This window comes from Astatotilapia calliptera, chromosome 1 (assembly GCF_900246225.1).
Source record: "Astatotilapia calliptera chromosome 1, fAstCal1.2, whole genome shotgun sequence".
NCBI lineage: Eukaryota > Metazoa > Chordata > Actinopteri > Cichliformes > Cichlidae > Astatotilapia > Astatotilapia calliptera.
The window spans coordinates 31,158,815-31,185,461 of NC_039302.1; the positions used below are offsets into that span (position 1 = coordinate 31,158,815).

At 38.9% G+C, this 26,647-nt stretch overlaps 1 protein-coding gene across 2 annotated transcripts in view; it reads right to left on the reverse strand.

The window, feature by feature from the left end:
* thsd4 (thrombospondin type 1 domain containing 4) overlaps positions 1-26,647 on the reverse strand; it is a 48,334-nt gene that overhangs the window by 6,782 nt on the left and 14,905 nt on the right. The window contains exons 1-2 of one of the 2 annotated variants that reach the window (XM_026174220.1): positions 16,007-16,213; positions 2,337-2,541 (exon numbers count right to left, since the gene is read on the reverse strand). In XM_026174220.1, the coding sequence (XP_026030005.1) occupies positions 2,337-2,541; positions 16,007-16,078 (277 nt within the window). In that variant the 5' untranslated portion in view covers positions 16,079-16,213. Of the gene's footprint in view, positions 1-2,336; positions 2,542-16,006; positions 16,214-26,647 lie in introns of those variants that run through there. The other variant, XM_026174211.1, reaches the window with a different exon arrangement.

The window sequence follows — 26,647 nt, forward strand, 5'->3', positions numbered from 1 at the left end:
CTCTCACATGCACTTTCAGAGCAATGTCTTTTTCAAATGTGACAATCTGTTTGTGCTGGCAAATCTTTCATGCAAATCCTGTAACAAAATCTCCCAAGAGGTTTTTCCACTGATTTCATGGATTAAATACAAAAGGGCCATTAGAAAGACATTAGAAGTGTAACATTAGACAGGCTTGTAAAAGAGTGTTTGGACAACTAAAAGCACTATTAGAGATGCAGAGCGTAGAACAAAGGCCTATTGAAGGGAAAATCAGGGACGTGATGAGGATATAGTTGATGGCTCCTGCCTGATTCTAGTCTCGTTTGCATTTTAAAACATATGTTGCTCCCTGGAACTGTGTAATCTTTTTATAAATTCAATGCATAACACCTTCAGATCATTCCTCTTTATTTTACCTTTATAAATGTGCCACAGATTTTTAAACTGAAAACATATCCACTTAGAGAACACACGTTTTTTTTCTTGCTATGTGTGAATGAAGAATGAAGAGTTTGTAAATGCTGTATAAGGTGCAGCAAAGTTTTTCATATAAATACTAGTATTTTTTGTCTGTACATAACTCTGTGTACTTGTGTATATAAATGGTCAGTTCAAATTAAAGAAAGCTGAGCATACTTGGCATCTAAGCAGCTGGGGTTTGAAAGACAGCCACTGAATTCGTCGTCTTAATGTTTCCAGTTTTTTATTTTTTTTATTGGGTGGTGAAATTCCGCACTTTAATTAAAAAAGATTGTGAGTCCTGAAGGGTAAGATCCTCTGATGAAAGCATGTTTATGCACTTTCCTCAGGGAAAGCAGTTGCGGGTGGGTGGATGGGGGGTGGTGGGGTGGACTAGGACTGCTCTCCTCTTCCTCTAAACCCAATGCTGAGTCAGGGCAAGGTTCTCAGTAAACAATGTCTGACATTCCAACAGCCATTTCTGAATAAATAAGCCTCTACTGTCCCACTGTTGCACCTCAGTAAAAAGTGTGGGTCACTCAAAGGCTCCACTAAACAACATTAAGACACAGTGGGTGGCGATATAGGCATAAGGCCAAAGAAATCCTAAAAAGCAAAATGGTGTTTAATAAAACAAATGTAACAAAACAGCTCCTACCTGCTCAGGCTTATTTAGTGCTAATGTAACAAACATTTCTCACATTCATCATTTAATGATTTCTTTTCATGACTTTCTTTTCACTGGTGTCATACATGTAACACTACGCATGGCAGATGGCGGTTTTCTGACGTATGTTCTGAGCTGCTGAAAGCAGAACTCTGCAGCAAACTGTGACTAATGGAACTGTAAACCAGGATGGAAACTAAAATGCTCTATTTGCTGCGAGACAGCTAAATTAGCAGTTACCAACGACAAGCACTCTTAGAGGCCTCTTATTTAAAGTATATGGCCAACATTCAAGCATTTCTATACTGTTCACACAGTTTTAGCAACTAATACCTAAAACCTCTTTTCTCAAGCAAACTAGCAGATGTCAAAATATTATTATAGTATGACTGATGTGCTGCTAAGAAACGATCTCTGTTATTTTTTTCCCAAACATAATTCATTTAGCTGTCACATATGCAATGAAATATAATGTGATGTGAACGGAAACATTTTTATATTTGGCATCTGCGTTTAAATAAAGAATATGCCCAGCACAGCATGGCAGAGAGTAAAGACTGAGTAGGAGTAAGCACTATGGAGGAAGGTGGGGCTTTTAGATTACAGGTCATTCAGGGCCACTGTAGTCAAAAGAACATTTAAATTACTGTAGAAAGAAATAACACTCTCTTTGGCTCTATTAGGAGAGCACACGTCTCCACAATTCCACAAAGCCACAGGAGGAGATACCAGCTGTAAGACTGTACAGAACATCAGGCTTCAGTGACAACAGGTATGGCCCCGAAAGAACATGAAAGGAAGATGGAGTCGAGGGGAGTTACAACGCGACTTCAGGCACAACTGTGGTCAGGCTAATGCAGCTTAAAACACAGAGTGTATTAGTTGATATAGAGCATAGCTGAGATCCACTGAAGATTATGACTGATCTTGACTGCCTGAACGAATGCTGAACTAATAAAGAGTAACAAAAAAGTGGGGAAAAGGGTGTAATTTTAATTTAGGTGCTTTAAATTACTTGTTAGTGCTCATAATCAAAACAGTGAAATGCTAAAGCAGTTCTGTTGGCTAAAATGCTAAACTTAACTTATACATTCACCCAGCTGCAATACAGCAGCTAGAATAAAATTAAGGAAACCAGCCATGAGCAAGAAGACAAAACTGCACTAACTGGCTATTCTTCGTCAGTACAGCCACAGCACAGTATCCTGTGAGTATGTTTACCACCCACCTAGGTAGTTTCTGCTCTTCACCATCTCAGTAACATTGATCTTGGTGGCGCCTTCTGGGATCTCCACTATCTTGTGATAGCCGATCTTGGATAAACTATGTTTGAACACTCCTGAAACCAGCCTACAGGTTGAGTTGTCACCTCCACACACGCCACACTTGTCCACCACCCTTCCTGATCCGAGATACTCATCGCATCCTAGACTCTGCGGGACAGAGAGAGAAGTAATGAGGTAATGAGATATAGTGATAATCTTTACTTAGTGAAAGAGCAGTAAAGTGTGCTAATCATAAAACATTTTTAGTGAAAAAAATAGGAATAACAGAGATTATGCAGAATAAACACAGATCATATAGATCAAAAAATCTGCTAAATAAACACAATGAAGTCATTTACGTAACTATAACATAAGAAAGGCTAATTAGCATGATCATCGTTACTTTCCAGAAGGCATCGTTTTGGAATGACAGCCTCTGAATTGATGGCAAATTTCCTCTCGACAGTATGAGGTTTCTTCATCACACTGGTGGCAATAAATTACAGGATACTTGGTCACAGTAAAAATAGAACAGTTAACATCAGCAATCCATAAATTGAGTCAAAGCAGCAGTAAAAGTCTGTCGCTGTTAAACAGGTGGCCCAGAAGTCAAAACTGGTTGCAGTGCGCTACCGTACAGTCAGACATGCTAAGCTTTAGCATGTCTGACAAGCTTAAGTCCAGTACAACCACATTTACCAACATAACGGTAGGGAAAGAAATTGTGACACGAAAGAGCCACCTTCAAAACTCTAAATCAGATTACAACTTTCACCAGGCGTTAATGTAAATTCACAGATGCAGCTGATGCATTCCACTTGGTGTAACCCCAGCATACTCCACTCAGCATAAAAAACTGTTAAATATAACCCTCAACGAAGAAGACCAATACTGGTCGATTTCACCATTTCACATATGTTCCTGTAGTGAAATGATCTAAACAAAAATAAAGGAAGTATATAAGAAAAAAATAGGATCATCCCCATGGATTTTGCAGAAATAGATCACCATAAATCAGTTGCAGAACAGTGAAAATACAGAAACACAGTGGAAAATGGAGAAACAGGTGGAGAAGGGTATAAGAAAGTGATGAAAAGAGAGAGAACGGAGAGGTGGAAGAAGAAATAGTGGCCATGGGTGGACTAAGGGGGTGAACTCAAAATGAAATTCTTGCTCTCTCCCACCCATAGCAGGCCAGTCAGCTCTTGGCCAAAGCATCAGCTGGGCCAAAGCAAACATGAAATGCCTTCTTCAACACAGGAAATAAGTGATGGGAGAAAAGAACAGCAAACTAAGAGTGCTGAAATTTTTTTAAATAAAACTCCCAAAAGCTTTGGTGGTCAGCATGGAATTATGTTGGAAACTCTGTATGAAAATCACTAAACATAACAGAATAACATTCAGAGAAGCACCGTTGCACTTTATGATCTCACTTTACAGATCGACGAATACAGAGCAATTCAAAAGCTACAATCTGGCTGTAACGAAATGCATAATATATGGTAAAACGCATCTGAGGACATTTAAACTGGCTACAGCACAGCATATCTACCATGGAAAACAAATTAAAATGGAGTCAAGTAGGGCTGTCTGTTTAAATGACTACCAATGAATGAATATCTCCTCTGCATCTCCATTTTCATCGTAAATCCCTTCAAACTAAAACAACACCATTATAGAAGCGAGGCAGCATTTGCCTGAAAAAGGGAAAAAAGTTCCTCTCATAAAACAGATGCTGACATGGTGAGAGGTTATCTGTGGACGTTTGGATGGGAAAATGTTTAAACCAAAACACGTTAATGTAGGAGTGGAGAATTTATTGACTTCAAATCTGAATAGTTAGTGTAATATATTGTGACTGTGGATGTAAAAACAACCAGGATTTTCATTCTTCTGATATGAGGAAGGGCCAAGAGATTCTACACTCTGTACACATATTAGAAAGGTAAGGAATTTCTCGATATCGATATCTCGATTAAAATCAAGGTTTTTTTGGTCTTGTAAGTTGTACAAAGCACTAACATTGCTCTGCATACTTTTCTGACAAACATGAGTCCATCAAAATGATGTGAAGACGGTGACATTTGAATACATCTTTAACATCTATATATCACTAGCTGCTACAAGTTAAACTCAAACAGAAATCTCAGTGTGGCTGTTAAAAAAAAAGAGACAACTTTTAAACCTCACCCTAGTTTCTGAGAACACGTCAATGTTTTTTTCGCCTTCTCTCTGTGGGTGGTTTGTGCCATCTGTTGAGGAAAACCACCCTGTTTTTAGTGGAACTGTAACAGGATTTTGAAAATGTCGCTAAAGCCCACCTTCATCTGGAAATGGTTACATGTGTCAGGACAGTGGAGTCGACCTTAAGTTAACTCATGAACACTGAAAACAGCATCATCTTAAAGCAGATCCTGATGATATTTTCCCACGCAATGCAGCTGGGTTAAAGTCATCACATTGCAGAGTTTTCTGTAACAAACTGAATTCTACACAGTTTTGCCAAAGGCACTTGTCACTGGAGATATCATCTACTCCCAGAAAACACAACAAGACATTTAGAATTAGACACAGATCCTGAGAAGTGAGCCTGAGAAGTTAGTCTCTTTCTTATTGAACAGCAAGTCTATCCTTAGTGGCCTATATTTCAATGTACTTCTCGCTGCAGCTTTAATATTTGAATACTGAAAAACAGTAGAGCAGAGACCTCAGGACCCACTGCTTAGTATTGTGGTCATGACTGAAAATCCTAAAATGATTTAATATAAATAAATAATAAAACACTAATGACGTCATGTAAATGCAGAGACATTAACCTCTTGAACCCAATAATCTATTGTACTCCTTTGCTTTAATGCTTTATTGCATAGCCAATACATGTCTTCTTCTTACGGCCACTCATATATGACACTGTTTGTTCATTAAAAGTAGTATTATTGTTCATATTCCAGCTTTATAACTTTGCTGTCATCAGATGATTATTTATGTTTTTAATAGGTCAAGACAATATATATAATTCTATTTTAGATTTGTTATTAAGTCGATTTTGTAGTAGAAGTATGTAAAATAGAAACGTTACAGTGTGTAAAATCTCACCACTAGATGTCAGTAGACTGCAGATTGCAGTCACCTAAGTTCTGTTTTCCCCTCTCAATTAAAGTGCATAATCCTAGCTATGGTGGCGTCTGTAGAGCTCTGTTTATCTGTATTGAGGGAAGGCTTTCGATCTGCTGTCAGCTGTCAATGTGTGTTCACGTCTATTTACTTTGGACAGACGGTTCAAATTCTTTAAGGAGTCCAATGCTCTTCAATTACACCTTTACCTTTACCTAGAACGTTTCTACCTATCTAGTCACATACATAAAGAGCCATTAGGCAGAATAATTCAATTAAATTCAGTTTTAATTATATAGTGCCAAATTACAACAACAACTGCCCTGAGGCACTGTATACTGTAAGGTTAACACTCTATTAACAGGGAAAGCTCAGTAGGTAGGGTGGAAGCCCCATGATCAGAAGGTCGGTGGTCCGAATCCACTGAATGGCTACCCTGAGATACCCCTGAGCAAGGTACCGTCCCTACACATTGCTGCCCACTGCTTCACTGAGTGAATGGGTTAAATGCAGAGAGGAAGTATACCTTCTTTCTTTCTATAATAATACAACAGTGATGCCCATCTCAGGCGCTGATGGTGGGCAACGTGGCACAAACCAGCACCCCTACCATTGTATTTTTAATGGATTCATTCCAAGTTAATGAGAATGGATCAATTAATGCATCATTTTGTTGGAAGCCATAATTAACAATGTACATTTATGAGTACAATATACTTTTTTATTAAACAAACCCAAAAATGGCTTCCTGTGACTTAAAGTATTTCTTAAACAATTTTTATATTAATTATCTTATAATTATTGACCTAAAAAATTATCAATTTTAAACATCAACCACGTGATAACAGTGACTGTAGACCACCATAATCAGCTGCTTTTTCTAATATTCCAGTTTATCTAAACTCCCGTCAGTATACAGTACTGTATAGAGAGTATACGAGGCCAACAAGGGAGTGTGTCCTGATCTATAGTTTAGAGCAGGACATTACTAGATATATATTATTTTTGGATCTTTTTTGTACACTGTTTTAATTAACCTAACAACCAGATGACTAAAAAACTGGTGACAGACTAGACTTAAAAAGGTATACATCTATGTCTGTAACTGACTAATCCATATATATTTGCAGAATTTGAGAACCAAAATGAACATTTTGTAAAAAAACAAAAAAACAACAAAAAAACAAAACAAAAAAACCCACAGAAGCCATTAGTGTAGATTAAAAATTCTCATTTTTGAACTACAGCAATAAAATTATTTTATGAAGTTAAATGTCAATTTAAAATAATTACAGATAGAACAAATGTCCTGCTATATCCGCCAGTAAGCTGCTAAACATTCTAGTCTACAATTTGGCACCACGGTGATAATTTGCAGTGGATTTATCACCACACAGTGCTGTATCTTTGTTTCAACAACAACTTCCTAGAAATTAGGATGATAACAAGAAAAGAAAACCAGTAAATGGATTTGAATTATCTACAGTTTTGGCACAGAAAACCAAAATACAAAGTGAGCAAATCTGTACACTGTACTGCAGAGACACGTTGTGCACTGTTAATGTAAAATAATGATTATTGAAGTTATAAAGTGTTTAAAAGAGTCAATATGCAAATCTGATGTCACATGTGCTCATATACACTACTCTTTATTGTTATTGTAACTAAAACCTTTATCAAAACATTGCAACTAAATTCTTATAAGTCTCTTAATGAGTTTAACATTATATTAAAAGGATATAAAGGGACAATACAGTAAATGATTAACACAGTGCCCATGATCAGTTTGTTGCAATTTTGCTCTTACAGAGGCCAAGCAGCTGTAAGGGCAATACATGTTTAGAGGGAGCGAATGAATAAAATATCAGATTTGCGAAGAATGCAAAGAAATGATATTTTCTTCCTAATAGCAGCTGGCATAATTTTACAATTACCTTGCAATAATATCCATGCTGGAGGCCTGGTTTGTGGCTACACATTATGAATAAAAAGTTAATGCTCTGAATGATATCATCCTGAAATTAACAACAGTGCTAGATGTAGCTCATCTGTACTGTAGTAAATCAAGTTAGAAATGTCATGGGGGTGGGGGTGGGGGTGGGCACGTTTTACAGCATCCAGAGGATGGTCGGTGTACTCCAACCCACCTCTGGCGCTGGTGCCCTACCCTCAATTTTGTTTGTGTCCGTTTGTGTCCGCGTGCGCCTGTTCGTCTGTGTCTATATGTCAGGTTGGGTCTTAGACTCAACCTCTCTGGGTACATCTCAGGCCCTCTAAAGTACGAAGGCCTATCTCCCCTCACCACACTCCCTGCCGGTGGCTGATGCCCTCAGACGTTGGTGTGTTGGTGGTCTTTGTCGTCTGGGGCTGTACCGGCTCACTCCTGGTGGCCGATTGGCGGGGCCGGGCGCCTGTGGCCCGGCTGGGCTCCTTCCGGGGGGTGGGGTGCCCTCAGGCCTCTGGCCTCTGGGCCTGAAGCTCGGTCCTCTCTGGCACAGCTGGCTGCCGGCAGAGCCCGCGGGCATGCCACTGCAACCCCCTCTGGTCTCTGCTCCGTAGCTGCGGGATGACCTCTCCTTTGGGGCTCTACTCAGCTCTTCCCAGGAGGGTGGCACGGTCCCCCCCCCCCCCCTTTGGTGGTCCTCCTCGGGTCCTTGTACTCTGGGGCCTCTGGATATCTGGGGCCTGGATCTCCTCCATACCTGCTTCATACCCTGGTGGACGGGGCTATGGCTCCCCACACTCCCTAGCAGATCGTTACATGGAGAAACCTTTGGAATACAAGCATGCTGATCCACACAGATGTGCACACAGGTGTACACACGGGTGTTCACTGATGCGGACTACACCTTTCTTGGCTGCTGCCTCAAAGCACATTGTGCGCTGTCTATCGTGCGTGCTGCACAATATCGTTTATTATTTAGTATCTGTTTTTTTTATTATGTTGCTCTTTGTTTGCTTTCTCTTCTGTTTTTTTTCTCCACACAGGTGATCCAGGTGTTTTGTTTGTTTGTGGGGGTTTTTTGGTTTCTTTCTTCCCCCCTTCTCACCGTCTCTTCTCCCCTTTGGTTTTCTTTCTCTCCCTCTCTTTCTTTCATTCTTTCTCCCTGTCCTATCCCCCAGTCATGTCTGTCCCGTTTGTAGCAACCGAAATTAAAATAAATTCATAATTATAATAAAGGTCAATCAAATGGACCAATATGGCAAGGCCATGATGATCCACTTGGTAAAATAAATCCGCTTGGCATCTTTCTTGGCCTTAAGACATCAATTCTGATGGCTAAAGATCCAAACGGGACACAAAAAAAAAGAAAAAAGAAAAAAGAAAAAGAAAAGAAATGTCATGGAAAACAGGCACTCCTTGGCAGAGGAACCTCTCAAAGCAGAAAAACACTGTAACTGCTGCAGAAACTAAATCTTTTGTGAGGTTTCGCCAGGCAGGGTTATTTGTGTTTTTGCACTTTGAAAGTTTGCCACATATTAACAGGGATAACAGCTCTTTGTGACACATGTCTGGAGCCTGACAACACATTTAAAGCAATTTAATCCTTGGTTGAAATGATGCTTACTTCTCAACATCATGATTTACTCACATGAAATAAATTCTTGACATTAACAGGCTTATAGAAGGCAGTGGCCTACATCTTATTTCTTACAAACTACCCGAACTACAAAGCTCCAAGCTTGGGAAAACAAAGGCACCAGTTTCTGCACATTGTCAGATGGTGTTTAGGGTGCTGAGACAGAATCATCTGCAGCTGACAGACACATCCAGTCCTGGGGTGACAGACTGACTTACAGCAGCACATGCTTGCGGCTAGACCACCGAGCTACACTGCAACGTAGCATCCAGATGTGGGCAGCTGCACTATACCAACTAGGATCTAGGAGACTACATGAGGTCCATTGATGTGTTTTCAGTTTTAGGCTCAACATAACACAGTGATTTACATGTTATGCATTGCCAATATAAATTTGCATATTTCAGCTTCAAAGACTTGTTTATTTGTTATGTCCAGATATAAGTAAATTCTGTCCAACTGTCTTACACAGATAGCATGGACACAGCTACTGCAAGTATGATATTTATGTCATTCCTATAGCTTTCTTCTTTCTGTTTAATGATATGAATGCAGTAAAGCATTTTGACTTCAACAGTACATAAAAGGGTCGGCAGAAAGCACAGACAGCTGGCAGCAAGTTATAAGAAAAGAAAGCGAAAAAACCTTAAAGTGAGTAAAACTGCAGTTCCTTGAAATAGCAGTTGAGACTGGTTTCAAAAGCTAGCATTAAAATAATGATATGACAAATAATTTGTCACACTGTGTAGTCAGGACGCACCCACAGTCGATATATGTACTGTGTTATTGTTTTAAGCTATAGTGTTAGCTGATAACGGAGAACTCCACTTGAAAATATGCTTCCTCCAGGCTTGAAAAAAAACCCATAAAACAAATAAAAAGAAATCAGAGCATCAAACAATGACGGTCATAAGCCAGAGGGTGACATAGTGGCTGTATCACATTGTTCTGCGGTTGGTTTTTTTTTTATGGCAATTTGAGTTTAAAATGACAACTCTCAGGTCTGACTTTCTTACCCTGAATAACTCACATCTTGCTGGGCCAAACTCTGCAGAGAAAAAAAAATGTAATGGAGGCGGTTATGAATAAAAGGAAGTTTTCTCAGTCTGGAGAGGCTGCGGTGGTTAAGCCCCCCCAAGTCTTAATCCACATGAATCCACACTGGATCCCCACCATAACCTTTTAACCTGTGTTTTGGCAGTTTTTCCCTCAGCTTTCCTATCAACCCCAAAAGAAAAGCAAAATAACAATACTGTGAGCCATGAACTGCTGTCTCCTTTTCTCTATTTTCATTATACCAAATATACCAAAGCAATATTACTAACACTTGTGTAAACAAAACTGACACAAAAGTGGAGGTTTTAACTCTTTAACTGACAATGAATTAGACATCGTGCTTTCCACCAAGACGCTTCTCACAATAAAACTACTCTTACATAAAACTGCATCCTGTGATGGAATTAGTCCAGTACTGTAAAACATATTTATGAGCATAAGGTTAAAGGAGCCTGTTTGGTGCACATGTTGGGCATTTCTACAGATTCACACATAGAAAGGTTGTAAAATTCTTTGGAAAATGGCCAATGAAGTGATCATGACTTGGTCAGCTGTGACGCTCAAGTTCATCTGGAAATTCAATACAGCCCCGACTTGGCTTCCAGGTTGAGAATACAGAGGCAGTATCATCCCAACGACAAAGAATTTACAGTGGAAGTAATTTCAAGACGTGATGTTGTGTCTGGAAATGACATTATGGATATTGTACAAACATTTCTAGGACCAAAAAACAAAAAATCTGTAAAGATTGATATCAAATATGGTTGGAGGTTTGGTTTGGATTTAAATAAAATACACAAAGCGCACATCAGACCATAGTAGCATCTGTCCCCCACATGTTAAGATGCTATGGAACTTTAATTGGCTTTAATGAGGAAAGGCCTGCGACACTGCTTTTATCTCAGTCAGCACTTCAAACACATCTGTATCTGTGGAGTTAACATTACTATTGAGCTCTCGCATGACAATCTTAAACATAAACTGACATGACCGAATGATTTAGTCTTTCCTGTGTAAACAATTTAGTTTAACAACAGAGAAAGAAAATCCTCCTTCACTGTTTTGCAGATCACATTAACCTTTATGCTAATTTCTATATTTAATAATAGACTTTTCTGGAAGTAAATCAACAATATGACCAAAACTTGCAGATTTATTTTAGTTTTGGAAATCTGGTTTATAAAAAAAGAGATGACTTTTCTCTAAGCCAGTCCTCTAAACAATGTTTGCCTTGTTTTTATTTTTGAGTTTGTCCACATGTCTGTGTCCTTGGGGTTGTAGTATTTCAGACAAGAATTTAAAGAGACTGAAGGATAGTCTTTTCTGTGTCCTTTAAAACCCCAAAACAAAAAGCTGTTATTGTTCAGCTTATTACCAGCAGAGCCTTAGTTAAGGAGGACAAGGAATATTAATTGCATTAAAATATAAAGCAGCAAGTTACAGTTAAAAAAAAAGACCCACTCTGATACCTCATACACTGTTTACTATTTCTCCCTGCGGTGACAGCTAGTGCTGGATGATAGCATATTCATTAAAAACCAAAGTTACAAAAGGCTGAGTAAACAGACTTCCAGCAAACACTCTTTATCACACAGCTTTGCACAAAAACAAAAACCTGCAAAGGTCACCTTATAAGGGAAAGCTAGAGTCTTTTAACACAATATAATGTGTCCAGCTATCAAGCTTATGCAGTATTTAAGAGTTCGTTTACAAGTTTCTCCTTTAAAAAAACAAAAAACACTGAACAGCCCGTCTTTAAGCTTAATTAAACATTAAGTGTACATGGTAGAAAAGAAACAAACTGAGATTGTCCACTGACTCTAACCCTAATTATTTCAAGATAACAATCATATTCAGTTCTGTTTAATTCAATTACATTTATATAAGCACCAAAACACAACAGTTGCCTCAAGGTATTTTATATTGTAAGGTAAAGACCCTACAGAGAAAACTCCAACAATTAGCCCCTAAGAGCAAACACTTGGCAACAGTGGGAAGGAAAAACTCATTTTTAACAGGAAGAAACCAGGCTCAGGGAGAGGCAGCCATCTGCCATGACAAGTTGGGGTTGAGGACTCGTGCAATCAATGTGTTTTCATTATAGTTACACCAGTCACCTAGAAAGTGCATGTTCTTAGCAAGTGGTCAATTGCCACTAATAAATAAATAAATATATATAAATATATATATAAATATATATATATATATATATATATATATATATATATATAAATATATAAATATATAAATATATATATATAAATATATAAATATATATATATATATATAAATATATAAATATATAAATATATATATATATAAATATATATATATATATTTATATATAAATATATATATATATATATATATAAATATAAATATATATATATATATATATATTAATATATATATAAATATATATATAAATATATATATATATATATATATATATATATATATAAATATATATATAAATATATATATATATATATATATATATATATATATATATATATATATATATATATATATATATATATATATATATATATATATATATATATATATATATATATATATATATATCGCAAGTTCGATTCCTGCCTGGGGCGTCTGTATCCAGTAAGGGTCCTAAGGCTAGACCCCCTATGCTAAGCGAGCCTACCGCAGACATGAGTGAGACAGATAAATATGAAGGCATGCCGGCTCGGACGTCGCCCGGATCAACAAGGTCCGCGTCAGGTGTTGAGGAACCAGGGCACCCTGACGAAAAGTGGGCTACTGGAACAAGAAGGCATCGGTGGGCAATACATTGGGAAGATGGCCCCAACTGACCGAGTGCTCAGTGAATACCTCAGGCAGCAGAAACCCAAGAAAGAGGGAGACGAGGAACCATCATGGAAGGACAGGCCCCTGCACGGTATGTAGTGTACCACCGGCAGATAGAGGAGGTGGCTGATATCCAGAAATCCTACCAGTGGCTGGACAAAGCTGGACTGAAAGACAGCACAGAGGCACTAATCATGGCAGCACAAGAACAAGCTCTGAGCACAAGATCCATAGAGGCTGGGGTCTATCACACCAGGCAAGACCCCAGGTGCAGGCTGTGTAAAGATGCCCCAGAGACAATCCAGCACATAACAGCAGGGTGCAAGATGCTAGCAGGCAAGGCATACATGGAACGCCATAACCAAGTGGCCGGCATAGTGTACAGGAACATCTGTGCCGAGTATAACCTGGAAGTCCCGAGGTCAAAATGGGAGATGCCCCCAAGGGTGGTGGAGAATGACCGAGCTAAGATCCTGTGGGACTTCCAGATACAGACGGACAAAATGGTGGTGGCTAACCAACCGGACATAGTGGTGGTAGACAAACAGAAGAAGACGGCCGCAGTGATCGATGTAGCGGTTCCGAATGACAGCAATATCAGGAAGAAGGAACACGAAAAGCTGGAGAAATACCAAGGGCTCAGAGAAGAGCTCGAGAGGATGTGGAGGGTGAAGGTAACGGTGGTCCCCGTGGTAATCGGAGCACTAGGTGCAGTGACTCCCAAGCTAGGCGAGTGGCTCCAGCAGATCCCGGGAATAACATCGGAGATCTCTGTCCAGAAGAGCGCAGTCCTGGGAACAGCTAAGATACTGCGCAGGACCCTCAAGCTCCCAGGCCTCTGGTAGAGGACCCGAGATATATATCTCTCTATAGATAGCTATATAGCTATCTATAGAGAGATATAGCTATCACTTCATCAATATCTCAATACTTGCAGATTTGATCAGTTTAGAACTTTTTCTCAGATTTTGCTTCTATCTCGAATATGCTGGTTTGAAGCCATAAATAGAAACCAAAGCTCTAGTGGGTTTTTTTTATGATAATCACTCAGCCTTCCACTCTCCAAAACACAGTATGTTTTGAAATCAATAACAAAAAAAGTTCAACCAAAATGGGCTGACAAGCTGGAATTAAAGTATTTACTGTAACATTGGATAAGCAGTAAGGACAAAACACCTGTGGTTTAAAAAAATACAAATTGCATTGCATTTCTGTTTCTGCTGATAAAATAAACAAATAAGCAACTTACCAAAATGTTATTTTTGAATTTACAAGGTTCCACACTTGATTTCAGGCTACTGCATGAAAGCACATCTGTAACCTTTTATGTACAGAGAGAGTGGCAAGATGTTTGATCCCAACAGTAAAAAAGAAGCCTCATCCAAACCACAAAATGCCCTCACAGACTATAGAGCAAAGGGCACAGTTACTTCACTAAAGGCATCCATGCTTGTAAAACACTCAGAAATAGAAGTGTGATCAATCTACAGCCATTAAAACGTATAGAGTTTCTCTTGACTTCACAGCCCTGATTTAGAAGAACTGCTTTGGAAAGAGAATCACAGACTCTGAACAGCTCCTGCTGAGAACATCCACAAAAAGACAGAGACTAATCACAGGGGCTGAACAAACTAAATACTGCCAGAATTTTGCAGTGTGTGCCAGTAAAACGTATGTGATATAAACCACAATACTGCTGTAACCATAATATTCTGTTTGGGGGCCTCTGAGACTTCAGGTGGCCTTTAAGAACTCAAAAACTGAATATGAGCTGATTGCTCTGTTGTCTCCATCTGTCAATTACTGTCCCAGTTTTAACAAAAATCAGCCTCAAAACATTCATTACGCATTATATATGCTTCACAGTGGGTGCTTAATGTAGCCAGTATATTTGGGGGTTTCCTCAGCAATACATTTATCAGCCAGTTTTATCAGGATGAAACTGACAATTGTTTTGCAATTATCTGTGAATGGCTTTGTGGCAAGTAAAATCATTGTATTCTACTGTTTTGTCAACATATCTGGTTTACAAAAAAGTCAAAATAAAACTATCTAAAGGAAAACTAAATATATGAATTGAGTTGATTTTAAATGTTGTGTTTGCAAGTAGAGCAGTGGGGTCAGTCTAATATCATATAGATATTCACAGAAAATACAGGCAAATAGTAGATATAACAGAGTTATTCCTGCACGAGGCAGTGTCAGCTGTCTTTATCCTGTAGTTATTGAGAATGTAAATTAACATCAAAGGGGTTTTCATCAATTCAGCCACGTCTTACCAACTGTTTATGTACTGATATATTATAATGTTTATTTAAGCTTGATAGGCATGTAGTTTAAAGTCATATAAAATTTGGAAAGACATCCTCATCAAGCCTGTTGGCACATCATGAGTTTACATTAACACCCGCAGGCATCTCACACTGGCCTCATTAATTCCAGGCAAATACAGGTGATGTAAAACCAGATGAGCTGATGCACAAGTGGTGACAGGCTAATGCAGGATGACAGTCTATCCTTAATAGAGCTTTAAGTACATCTTTATAGTCCCAAGACAGGCCTGATTCACTGAGTCTTCCACTAGGAGGGAAATCTAACTCCACAAGCAGCCAGTGAATGTGCTGTGGAAAAATAAACAGCCCAGAGAGCAAGCAGAGCCACAGTGAGAACAGCAATACTGTAAATACTTCCACTCAGTAGTTGGACCACAAGATCATGGGGCTATAATGACAGTTCAAGTTATGGAGTGACACTGCCCAGTACTAATTGCAACCACAGGACACTAGATGGAAAGAAGTACCAGGCTTACTTGCAACTAACTCTATAGATTTGGATGTTTTACTCAGACCTCTAATCAATAAAGTAAATAGCATTTCTCATGGTGACAGGCATGAAGCCACATATCAGCAACATATCAGCAACTGTAAAGAGTACAAAACAAACTGAAAAAGATGAAGAAATCCCCCTTCTGTCATGGCCAGAGTATTGGTATCAATGAAAATCGCCCCTCTCTACCAGGTTCCCCCAGGACTCAGAGGTGAGGCAGATCCTACCTGTGACCGCAGCTTCCCCTGCACACGCATGTGGAGGCAGACGAGCAGCAGAAGAGCCAGTCCTGACAGCATTCTCTCATGTGGGCACGGAAATGTTCAAGCGGTCACTGAGGCGTCCACACGGGTCCAGTGGCTGCTCCCGTCAGCCTCTTCTATACCGCTGTAGCTCAGAGAATGCCAAAAGAACCCTCTCACTATTGAACTGATCTCTATGAGCTCCCCTTGTAAACTGAGCTGGGGGAGGTGCAGCTGGGGGAGGTAAGGGGGACCAGGTTTTTTTTGTTTTTTTTTTTAGAGGAGGGAGGGTGAGCGGTAAAGAATGAACTGGAGGGAGAGAGAAAAGAGATGAAAAGCAGGCAGAGTGTAAGAGTGTGGCAGCTACAACTACAGTAAATTGGAAGTTAGAGAGGAAGTTTTGAAGACTTTTTTTCAGTTTGGCAAAAAGAGAGGAAGGAAATTCTTGAGGGTCTAAAATGAAAGTGTAAGATAACCCGCAGGGTTATGTGCTACGACAGGTAGGCATGCAATCTTCAAAAGATGCCAAAAAAAGTCAATTACAGAATTACACACTTAAGTAGAAGTTCACCTTAATGCTTGTTGCTAATACTACAATGACACAATGCAGAAAAAACTTCACCTACAAGTGAAAAAGACCCCATATGAAAAACACATTTTGTTCGCGAACAACAACTCAAAAACAATAAGATTCTTGTGTCCTATTGGAGCCACATTGCAGCGCTGGAAGGATAACTGCTGCAGCCAAGAAGACCTGACTCATCATATGGTTTTCCTATATTGCACCACCATTGTTTCCACAACATTAAATCCTAATTCACCAGGACATTTTGAGGTAAGGAAGACACTCTTCATCATACTATGTGACAGTTGGTTTTCACATAATATAATATACACAGCACAAGCACATTGGGGCCGTTGTGGCTGGACCTATCGGAGCACAAAGAGACCCTTGCAAACACAGGCCAGAAATAAGCTTAAGATAATTGAAAACTTTTCTATTTTGAAAAGGCACATGGAAACCATGGAAACATGCTGCTGCAAATGGCTTATTGACTATAAGGTTATACCTCTGATGAGCAAACAAAGGTCAGACATTCTGTTTAATAACAGAAAGAAAAACTAAACTGATAAAGCCCTTAAATCTTGTGCCCAAAGTTCAGCAAGTTATTTCAAGACTTTATGTTTTAATATCTAACATATTGTTATTTATGTTGTATTGTGAAAGTGTGTGGAGACTGTAGGTCTGAGTTGTAATTACTACAAACGACCAGTCACTCACTGATTCTTTGTTTTCAAAGATTTTGACAGTGATGTGTATTTGTGAGCCTTGTGATGAATACCATGTGACTACTTTGAAAACATGATATGTTTGCAAGAAACGGAATCAGACATTTATTCAAACAATCGTATCATTGTGTAACACAGCATTTTTTTCCTCAATAGAAAAAAAATTGAATTTAGTTCACAGTAAGGTATCACGCACATACCAACATTCAAAATTACATTATGACTGCTGCACATGACTTGTATTTTGTCCACTCACATCAAATGTTTAATTGCACAACAATTAAAACTACAGACTCTGCAATTTATGCCACTCCTTTTTGGGAAAAACCATGACACCTTAAGCTGAGGTGCGATTCTGCCTCACAACTGTTTAGTGTAAGGTGGTCATATTCAGATTCAGTCACAGCTGACTTAAGGCAGTTTCTGTCTCTTTTTTTGTTTCCGAAAATGGTTAGAATTACTTTAACGGGGGGGGGGGGGGGGGGTGGCTATGTAAATAGTAAAACTCAGTGACGTGAACATTTTCAACAGCCATTAGGTGTGCGCTTTCCATTCTGTCAGCCAGTTTCTTGTCCACATTATGCCGTGTGTTCTTTTTCTTTTGGTTTTCAGAACAAAGCACTCCAACATGCAGCTGTAGCCAAAAGCCCCTTCTCCTTCTGCTCCACTGTACAACAGTTTTGCTTCCTGTAAATTTCCACCAGGGGCAAGAAGAGAAAGAGCATTGTAATATGTTTAGTTATTCTCTACACTGATCACTTGGACTAGTGACATGCTTTCCTCAGAAGTGAAAGTCTTTTAAAAGCCTTTCAGTGCTTGATAGGAAAGAAATTTAACCAAATACATATATGTAACTTGTTTTAAAAGACTACTACAATCTCAGGAAATAGGAACAGGATAAAAAAAAACTACACAGGTTTACACAGAAGAACTGAAAATGTTTATTTAATAAACTGAATAACCGGACACCAAGACTCGCTTTGTCTTGATACAACTAACTGCAAATTTGAAATGCTTTCAACAGCAGCTCATGCCTAATCTGCTTCCAGTAAAACTATTAGCTACTATGAAGCTTGGAACCTAAAATTTATGTGTGCAGTCACATGTTTTAAGTGAGCTGAACAGCGTGCCAAATATTTGCTTGGTAATGATATGTATTTTGGCAGTATTCTTAATAAATCACACCCTTCCACCACCTTCTTTTTAATATGCTGTTAAACTGTTTCACAGAGCTAGGCACTGAGTGCAAGGAGGACCAAGAAACAAATATCTGCACACCTGCATCTGGCTTCGATTGTGTTGGAAGTATGTCAGCAAACACACACATGCACAAACACACACACACACACATACATGCACACAAAGTATTGTATTGAACCACTCTAACTGTAAACACAGCTACTACTTCCCTAACCTTCCCCTTTAGTTAAAACTTATCTTCTCCTTAAAACTGATCGATTTCCAGATTTGCTTTTTTTCACCATGGGCCACACACATACAGTACATACCATGAACCAGCATGTACATCTTGCACAGTAAGCAACCAAGTGACAATAATCTCTCCAGTCAAGCACAGCTGCAGACACATAGGATGGGAATGGCCCCTTTCAGCAGCACATCTGTCATGATGAACATACAGGCATCATCTTCTTCTCCCTTGATGTTTCTCTTTCATTACGGAGGCATAGCCCAGAGGTTGGACAGAGCCAGACTGATTCTCCAGTATATCCCAGGATCCTTCCCTCTACAAGTGGGTCAGCTCTGAAGCAAGCTTGGCTTAAGGCGACTGATTCCTCCAGTTTCCAGCCCACACATGCCAGAGTCATGCTCTACTGCAGGTGGGCTCAACATTACTGTATACTGTCAGAGTCCAACAGACACATGCTCATATAACCCTGTATTCAGCTTCTGTTCTTATTCTCTGTCATGTTTTTAATTTCTTGCCATTTGCTGTTTGGGTGGTATTTAAATCTAAAGTTAAGTAGCCAAAACTTGACAGCAAACATTTTTAGCAAGTGTGTCGTCAGGGACTGTCTACCTGAGAGCTGTAATATCTTTGTTACTACTCTTTTACACTTACATCATTCTTTCCTTGTGTTACTTTAGAGTAGAAAGAAGAATACCTGCAGAAATTCAACCCCTCCAATGATCTTTATAGACCTCTTGTAAACACTTTACACTGATTTTAATTTGGTCAGTAAAAGTCAAGAAAAGGCAGAAAGTAGGAAGGAGAGAAAACATCATCATTTTGGTGCATCTGGGATACATATTAGTCAGCAAGGCCAGACATGTAGGTCCCATGATTGTTCCCTTCAAGCAATGTGTTTGACTGAAGAAGGCAGGTTTGGAGTGGAGGAAGGCAAGTTAATGAATAAAGCAGGCTGAGAAGGGAGTTAGGATGGGAGGGGCAAGGTGTGGCTGAAGTAAGCTGCTGCTTCTATTTGTCCTTGGCCTGTGATAGACAGACTCTGCAGCTGAAGTTATATTCCTGCCACGAGCTGTGCAAAGCCAAGTGTAAAAGTCTTCACTAAACACTATAGCAGCCATTGTCAAACATTAGTCCCTCATCGTTGCCTGTGCTGTTTGAATTAGCATAATGGACTACGTGTCCTCCTACGTGGCTATCACTGTAGCTTGATGCTATACTGTACATCTACTGTAAATGTCAGAGGTAGTACCTGCATTCATGTTATAGGTTCATCTTCTTTTGACTTGCTCAACTCCACCCACTTTTATAGTTTATAGTTATAGTTTATTTATTTATATAGCACATTTAATTACAAAAGGAGCGTTGACCAAAGTGCTGCACAAAAATACAACACACCTAATAAAATAATTGTACAAGAATACAACATACCTAATAAAATAACTTAGAATATTGCGATAGCAAAACACCAAATATGAATTAACAAATAATTCTCATGCTGTAATAAAAGCCAGTAAGTACAAATGTGTTTTAAGATAAGATTTAAAAAGATTGACAGTAGGAGCCTGTCTGATGTGTAGGGGTAAATTATGAAATAAGATTTGATGTGATAGAGTCAAAGTTTACTTTGATTCTTATAGGACTAACCTAATGACATGTTGCCATACTAGATGACAATATCAAATTGTAGTAAATAATATTTCTGCAGATATATAATAATTTGAATTCAGTGGGTCAGTAAAGTCAGTAGGGGGGTGGGGTGGGGGTTGGTTCCCTGTATTTTCTTATGGAGCAATGGGAAGCCTCTGCATGAGCAATCACATTCCAAACAAATACCTTTTTGCTTTGATAATATCAATACCTTTATCTGAGACAGATGAAGATAAAACAGAAGCTGCAGACGGAGGAATGTAATGTGGGAATGATGTATTTTCATAGTTCTTAATTAGACCCTCCCTGTTTACATCATTCAAATGCAACAGCCCAAAGTCTCTAACGAAGGATTCCGTAAACAAACTTCACAACGATATCATTTTTTAAACCAGACTTTAAAATACAAAGCCTGAGGAGATATAAATCAAAGCTCTTCACAATATGTTCACATAAACTACCTTTCTAAGGGCTCCCACACACTGTGAGATTTCATGCAACATCGATGATTTAATGCATGCTTAGTGTACTATAATAATACCTAGTGAATCACACACTACAATAACAGTGACAGTTTGTCTTCCTGCTGTGTTCTCATCAGTACAGTCACGACAACAGCTGCTGTCAAACATAAAAACAAAGTTCTGCTGCCGCAACTACACTAGACTTCTTTACTTCTTTACTTTAATGGCAAACATGTTTTTTTTTCATATTTTGTTTGTTGTGGGTTTTTTGCTTTTCACAATTGAATTGATTGTTCAGTCTTTCACATGAGTATCTTCATTTTTTGGCTCTGTCATAATTTTTTCCCAGATAATCTTTGGTGTCAGTGTCTTTAAACAACTTTGAACCTCTCTCACTAACCTGGTGATTATGATGTACCATGTATGATGGACCACAGTTGTGAAACCACAGCCAAAGATATTACTATAATTCTTTTATTGTCTTGTCTTTTGTATGAGGCAGCTCAAAACTGCACAGTGTTTATCCTGCTTAAGTGATAAGTGAAGAAAGCGTATAAGAGTTTTTGATAGCTAATGTCAAAGTCAAATGAGTTTATACATCTGCTGGCGGTGTTTAATTAATAAAGCTGTTAGAATTAGACGTCATCAGATAAAATCGTATTCACGGTGGAGTTTGACCCTGAACAGCAAGAACCTGGAAGAGAGCACAGAAAACCCATACATACCTATTCACACCTGCAGTTCTTAACTTATTTTAAAATAAGTCCTCCTGACCACATATTGAGTGCTTGAGATCACTGACATTCCAAACAAACCGATGAGGCATTAAATGTCCTCAACTGTCTCTTCATTTGACAGCCACCCAGACAGCAGCAAATTACTGTCAACAGCCGTCTCTCTGAAGAAGACCTCTGTGACTCCTGAGTGCTAAAAATACAGTTTTGTATCCATATAGTATAGCCTCATAAACCTGTATGGGAGACCGGGAGATATTAGGAGTCATTGCTCCATTTGTAGTTCAACAGGTTGTTTATCATCCATCTAATGTACCATACATTAGCTAAAGCCCACTCATTGCTGTTAATCTGTTGTATCAGCCAATTATCCCCCTACCTCCAACAGCCTTGTTTTCCAGGTATTCCATTCCTATACAGAAACTCCAAAACTATTCAAAGCTATTTAGAAACGTTAGTTTCTATCTGGTGTCCTCCTTAACCAAACATGTTGAGCCCACAGCTTAGTTAGTGGAAGGCAAAGTGCCAAACTGTGGAAAAAAAAAAAGCATCACAGGCTGAAAAATGAGACCAATATTAAATCTACAGCTCAGTAGATACAGAGAAACAATGTGGTTCTATAAAACCAATTATGTAAGTATTTAGTATATAAATGATAATTTCCTCATAAAAGTCAACGTTTTCCTTAGTTTTTGGTTGCTTATCATGTAAAGTTATTTATCTACCAATATCTAGGGAAGGTATTTTAAGAGGAAAAGTGCTTGTACAAATAGTTTATTTCTGCTGACACCCATATTTAATGTGCCAGCCCAGATGTTGTTTAGCTGAGCTGTGAGAATATGATCAGGAAATGGAAGTTCAAACACTTTTGCTCTTCCTGTGGTCATATAGCCCCATGTGGAGGCTAAAGACTCAGACAACACAGCAACAAAAGTCTACAGCTAGTCCAGCAGCTCTTACAGTAACCTTATAGCACTGACACTGATGGTTACTATGTTCAGCTACTCAGTTTAATGTGTTAATATGCCAACTTCTCTTAATTTGAAGTAAACAAAAAGCCCTCGATTAGCATTCATTTACATTTGATCATGAACTAATGGACAAATTGAAATGTCCTGTAAAAGTTAAGGAAACCTATTATATAATAAAATTGCCCACAGTGGGCATTAATGAGTATACCAAATTTAATGCCAATCAAAGCAACAGTTGTCTGAATATGATGGCAAAACATAAAAGAATCACGAACCACAAAATTATTAGTCACTCTAGGTATCAGCCATGTAATTAATGTAATTCAATAACTGCCAAGACATTTTCTTATTTAAAAACCAAACAAACCTGACCCCACAAATGGAAAACCAAGCTAAGGTTATCAAGATTCTATCTGAAAATGTCATTGCAACTCCTCACTTAACCAAAAGTAAAATACAGGAAATACATCAAATGGAGATCCCATCAAATGCAGACACTTTTCTTTCTCACAGCTTGATTGAGGCCCAAGGTTAAATACCCCCAATCTCCTGAGGAAAGACTTTATGAGCTGTAGCAGAAACCAGCAGAGACCAGGAGAGACGTGATGGAGCAGAACAAGTGTCTGACCCCGAACCTGAAGTGCTGAAGCCTGCTGAAGCTCCACAGGTCACACAGAGGCAGTAACCAGGCCGATGTGGGCCAGTTAGAGCCGGTGGGGGGCAGCAGGGGCCCATTAAGATCCAGGAAGCTGAGGCCTGACTAAGAAATTAATCTGTCATCTCCCTCACATCTTTATATTCATTTGTCTTAACTGTCATCCAACTGGAATTTCTATATCCAAGACCCCTGACAGCAACAAGTGCCATAACAAGTGTCTCAGTAACTCTGGTAGGTCCAGTGCTGTGGCTGTATACATGAACCTGACGTTCCATTCCCTGTATAATAGAGCAAGAACCTGTGTCTCAGGAATTTTGTAAGAAATTTGTGTCTTGTTTTCTGTACATTTTATGCTACATTTTGTTTAAAAAATTGAAAATGCAGAGTTAAAAATGGAATTACAAGCACATTTCAAGAGCTTTGTGTCTGTGTTAGGAGAGACACCTAATATAAAGCCTTGACAACAAAGGCAAGATGGACCACTATACACCATAACGAACTGAAATACACAAAGAAGTAAACGCAGGCCCAACCACACCAAAGAACCAAACAAAACAAAAAAAACATGGATACAAAAACTCAGAACTGGTTCAAAGTCCCAGGAACTTGACAGAAGCATCAAAAAGCAACACACCATGCCACAATCTAAAGAAACAGCTGACAAGCATAATTCACACCTATCAGTCTGCAAAGGGTTTGGGACTCCAGTGAACTACACTGAGAGCCATTATCTACACATGGTTAAAACTTCAACAATGGTGAATCTTCCCAGCAGTGGCCGACCTATCAGAATGATTCCAAGAGCACATCAGCGACTCATCTATGAGGTCACAATAGAACCCAGAACAACATCTAAACAACTGGAGGCCTCTCAGCTCTCAGTTAAGGTCATTAAGGTAATTCTGTTTTCTACCAGAAAATCCTGGATGATAGTGTCCAGCCATGGGTTCATGCCCTGAAGCTCAAGCAGTGATTATAAAGACACTAGGAAGTCCACTACTGAATGAAAGAAAATTCAGGGTCCAAGTGATTGTCCATAATCATATCCAATTGTGATGCTTTGAAAAGACATTTAAAAACTTAATGTGCTTTTTTCAAGTTTTATATTAAACACTTTAACCTCCATGCCAGGTCATACACCATGCTGAAGTATCAGAAGAGCTAAAAGTAAGAATTTCATATCATATCTTTTGACGTATGTCTATTAGCTGAAGACAGGCTCTGTAACCATGCAGTGAGTGATGACGGGGAACACCCTATGAGTGTGCAGCTGGGGCTTGTACTGACAGAGATGGGATTGAGGTATCTCTGCCAGTCTGTGCCAGGTTGGCAGCATTGCAGAGCTCTCATCCCCTTTTTAACAAGTCTGTCTGTCCACTACAGTTGGGGATGCATAAAACAGATGCAGCTGTCAGAGTAAAGAAGTGAGGAGTGGCCTTGGCTGTTGTTTGATGAGTTTTGGCCTGAGCCATGCTCTGGGATCTGGATGCTGGGAAACATGCCAGTCAGGGAGGAAGGCCATTGCTAAGACCTCACCATTGCACCGGGTTGGATATCCCATAATTCTGTCATCTTCATTAGGAAAGAACAATTCATCAAAACCTGTACTGGAATCTGCCTGGTCAACCTTTCAGTTCTTATCAGCAAACATTAATCCTAAGAGAGACCAAATCAAAAATATTTTAAAGACCAATACGAGACATAATCAATTTATTGTCCACACAGATCAAGAAAATTTAAACTTCAGCTTTCAGAACTGGATTTCCTGATTTAGATGGTTCCTGCCTAACTGTGTTGAACGGCAGGGAGTAGTGCAAATCCACTACTGCCTCTGTAATAGTTTAGAAAAGATAGATTTTCTTTCCTCAGGTGGGCCCACCACCATCAGAAGAAAAGTGTGTGGTCAGTGATCGCCCTTTAAAAATATACACACCCTTCTCAAATGCACTTCCTCAGTATAAAAAGGAGAGAACTCACAGCTGCACTGAATTCTCAACATAAAGGGATCTTTCTTTCACTGTTCATCTGAAATGAGTAACTACATTCATAGGACCTGGACTTTCCCATGTGCACATGGCACATACAGCTCATTGGAAATATTAAATGTTTCGGCTTTTAAAAGATAAAGGTGATCGTACAAAAACTTATCAGTCAGGATATTAAATGTCCTTAACAAGTCAAAAATTCTGATCATAGAGACATAGTCTTATAATTTTACCAAAATTGTTAACCAGTTTCTTAAATTATTATATATGTCACATGTAAAGTGTTAAACAGTCTAACCTAATCCCTATGGAACCAAAAGAACCTTTTGATTACATGTCCATAGCCATTTATGTGTTAATGTCCTGAACAATGACTAACTGTTTAGCTTGACTTTTCTGTGTGGAGTTAGCATGTTCTCCTCATGCATGAGGACTCCTGGAGCCTAGCTTCCTCCCACAGTCTAAAGACACGCACGTTAGGTTCACTGGTGAACCTGAACTAGCTGTAGGAGTCAATGAGAGCATGAATGGTGGTCTGTGTTTCTCATTTATCTTCTCTTTCCCATCGTTTGTATTTTGTCCTTTTTCTTTAATGGTCTCATTTTTTTTCTCCTTCTCTTACCCCTCACCCCAGAGTGATCACAGTAGATAGCTGACGCATCATCCAATTTAAAAGAGGTTATTTCTCACTACTGTCACCTGATGCTCGATCATACGTTATCATCTGATTGTTGGGGTTTTCTTACTAATATTGTGGGGGGCTCTAGGAATGTTGACCTATCCAGGATGAATGAGACGAGAACTGGAACTTAGGCTAAGTAAATTGCTGGATGGATACTGTAAAAACAAATGGAAAGCAAGGGCAAGAACAAGAAAGTAATCCTGAAATCTGCCAAGCACTTTACCATACAGAACAAATGATCCATGTGAAGCCACCAACCAAAGGGTCCAATCTCTGGGGCATGTTACCCACAATAATAGACTGACCACTAAACCCACGAGCGGCATGCGTTAAGCCTGTAACCAAGCACATTTCCAAAATGTTATGCCATTTTAAGTGCACATGCAGCAAGAAATTTCAATATAGTCAGTGAATTGAGAATAAAATACCATAAATTTGTCCAATCAGAAGAAAATAAATCATAATCAATTAGGTGTTTGTCCATCAGGTTAAAAAATATGTGACCAAGTCCAAAGGTCAGAGGAAGAGAAAGAACAGAGGAGGGCAGTTATATGCATAATATCAAAGATGTCATGGACCACAGTAACTATGAACTGTGTGGTAAAAGGCCATGTTTTCTCTGTAATCAGTAACAGATCATCACCACAGCAAGCGCATAACTTTTATGGTTTGAATATGGAGAGATAAAATAACAAACTCATTGAGAGACATTTCCTCCTAACCCAAAAATATAGTCCAAATGTTATGAATTAATTTTTCATTATTA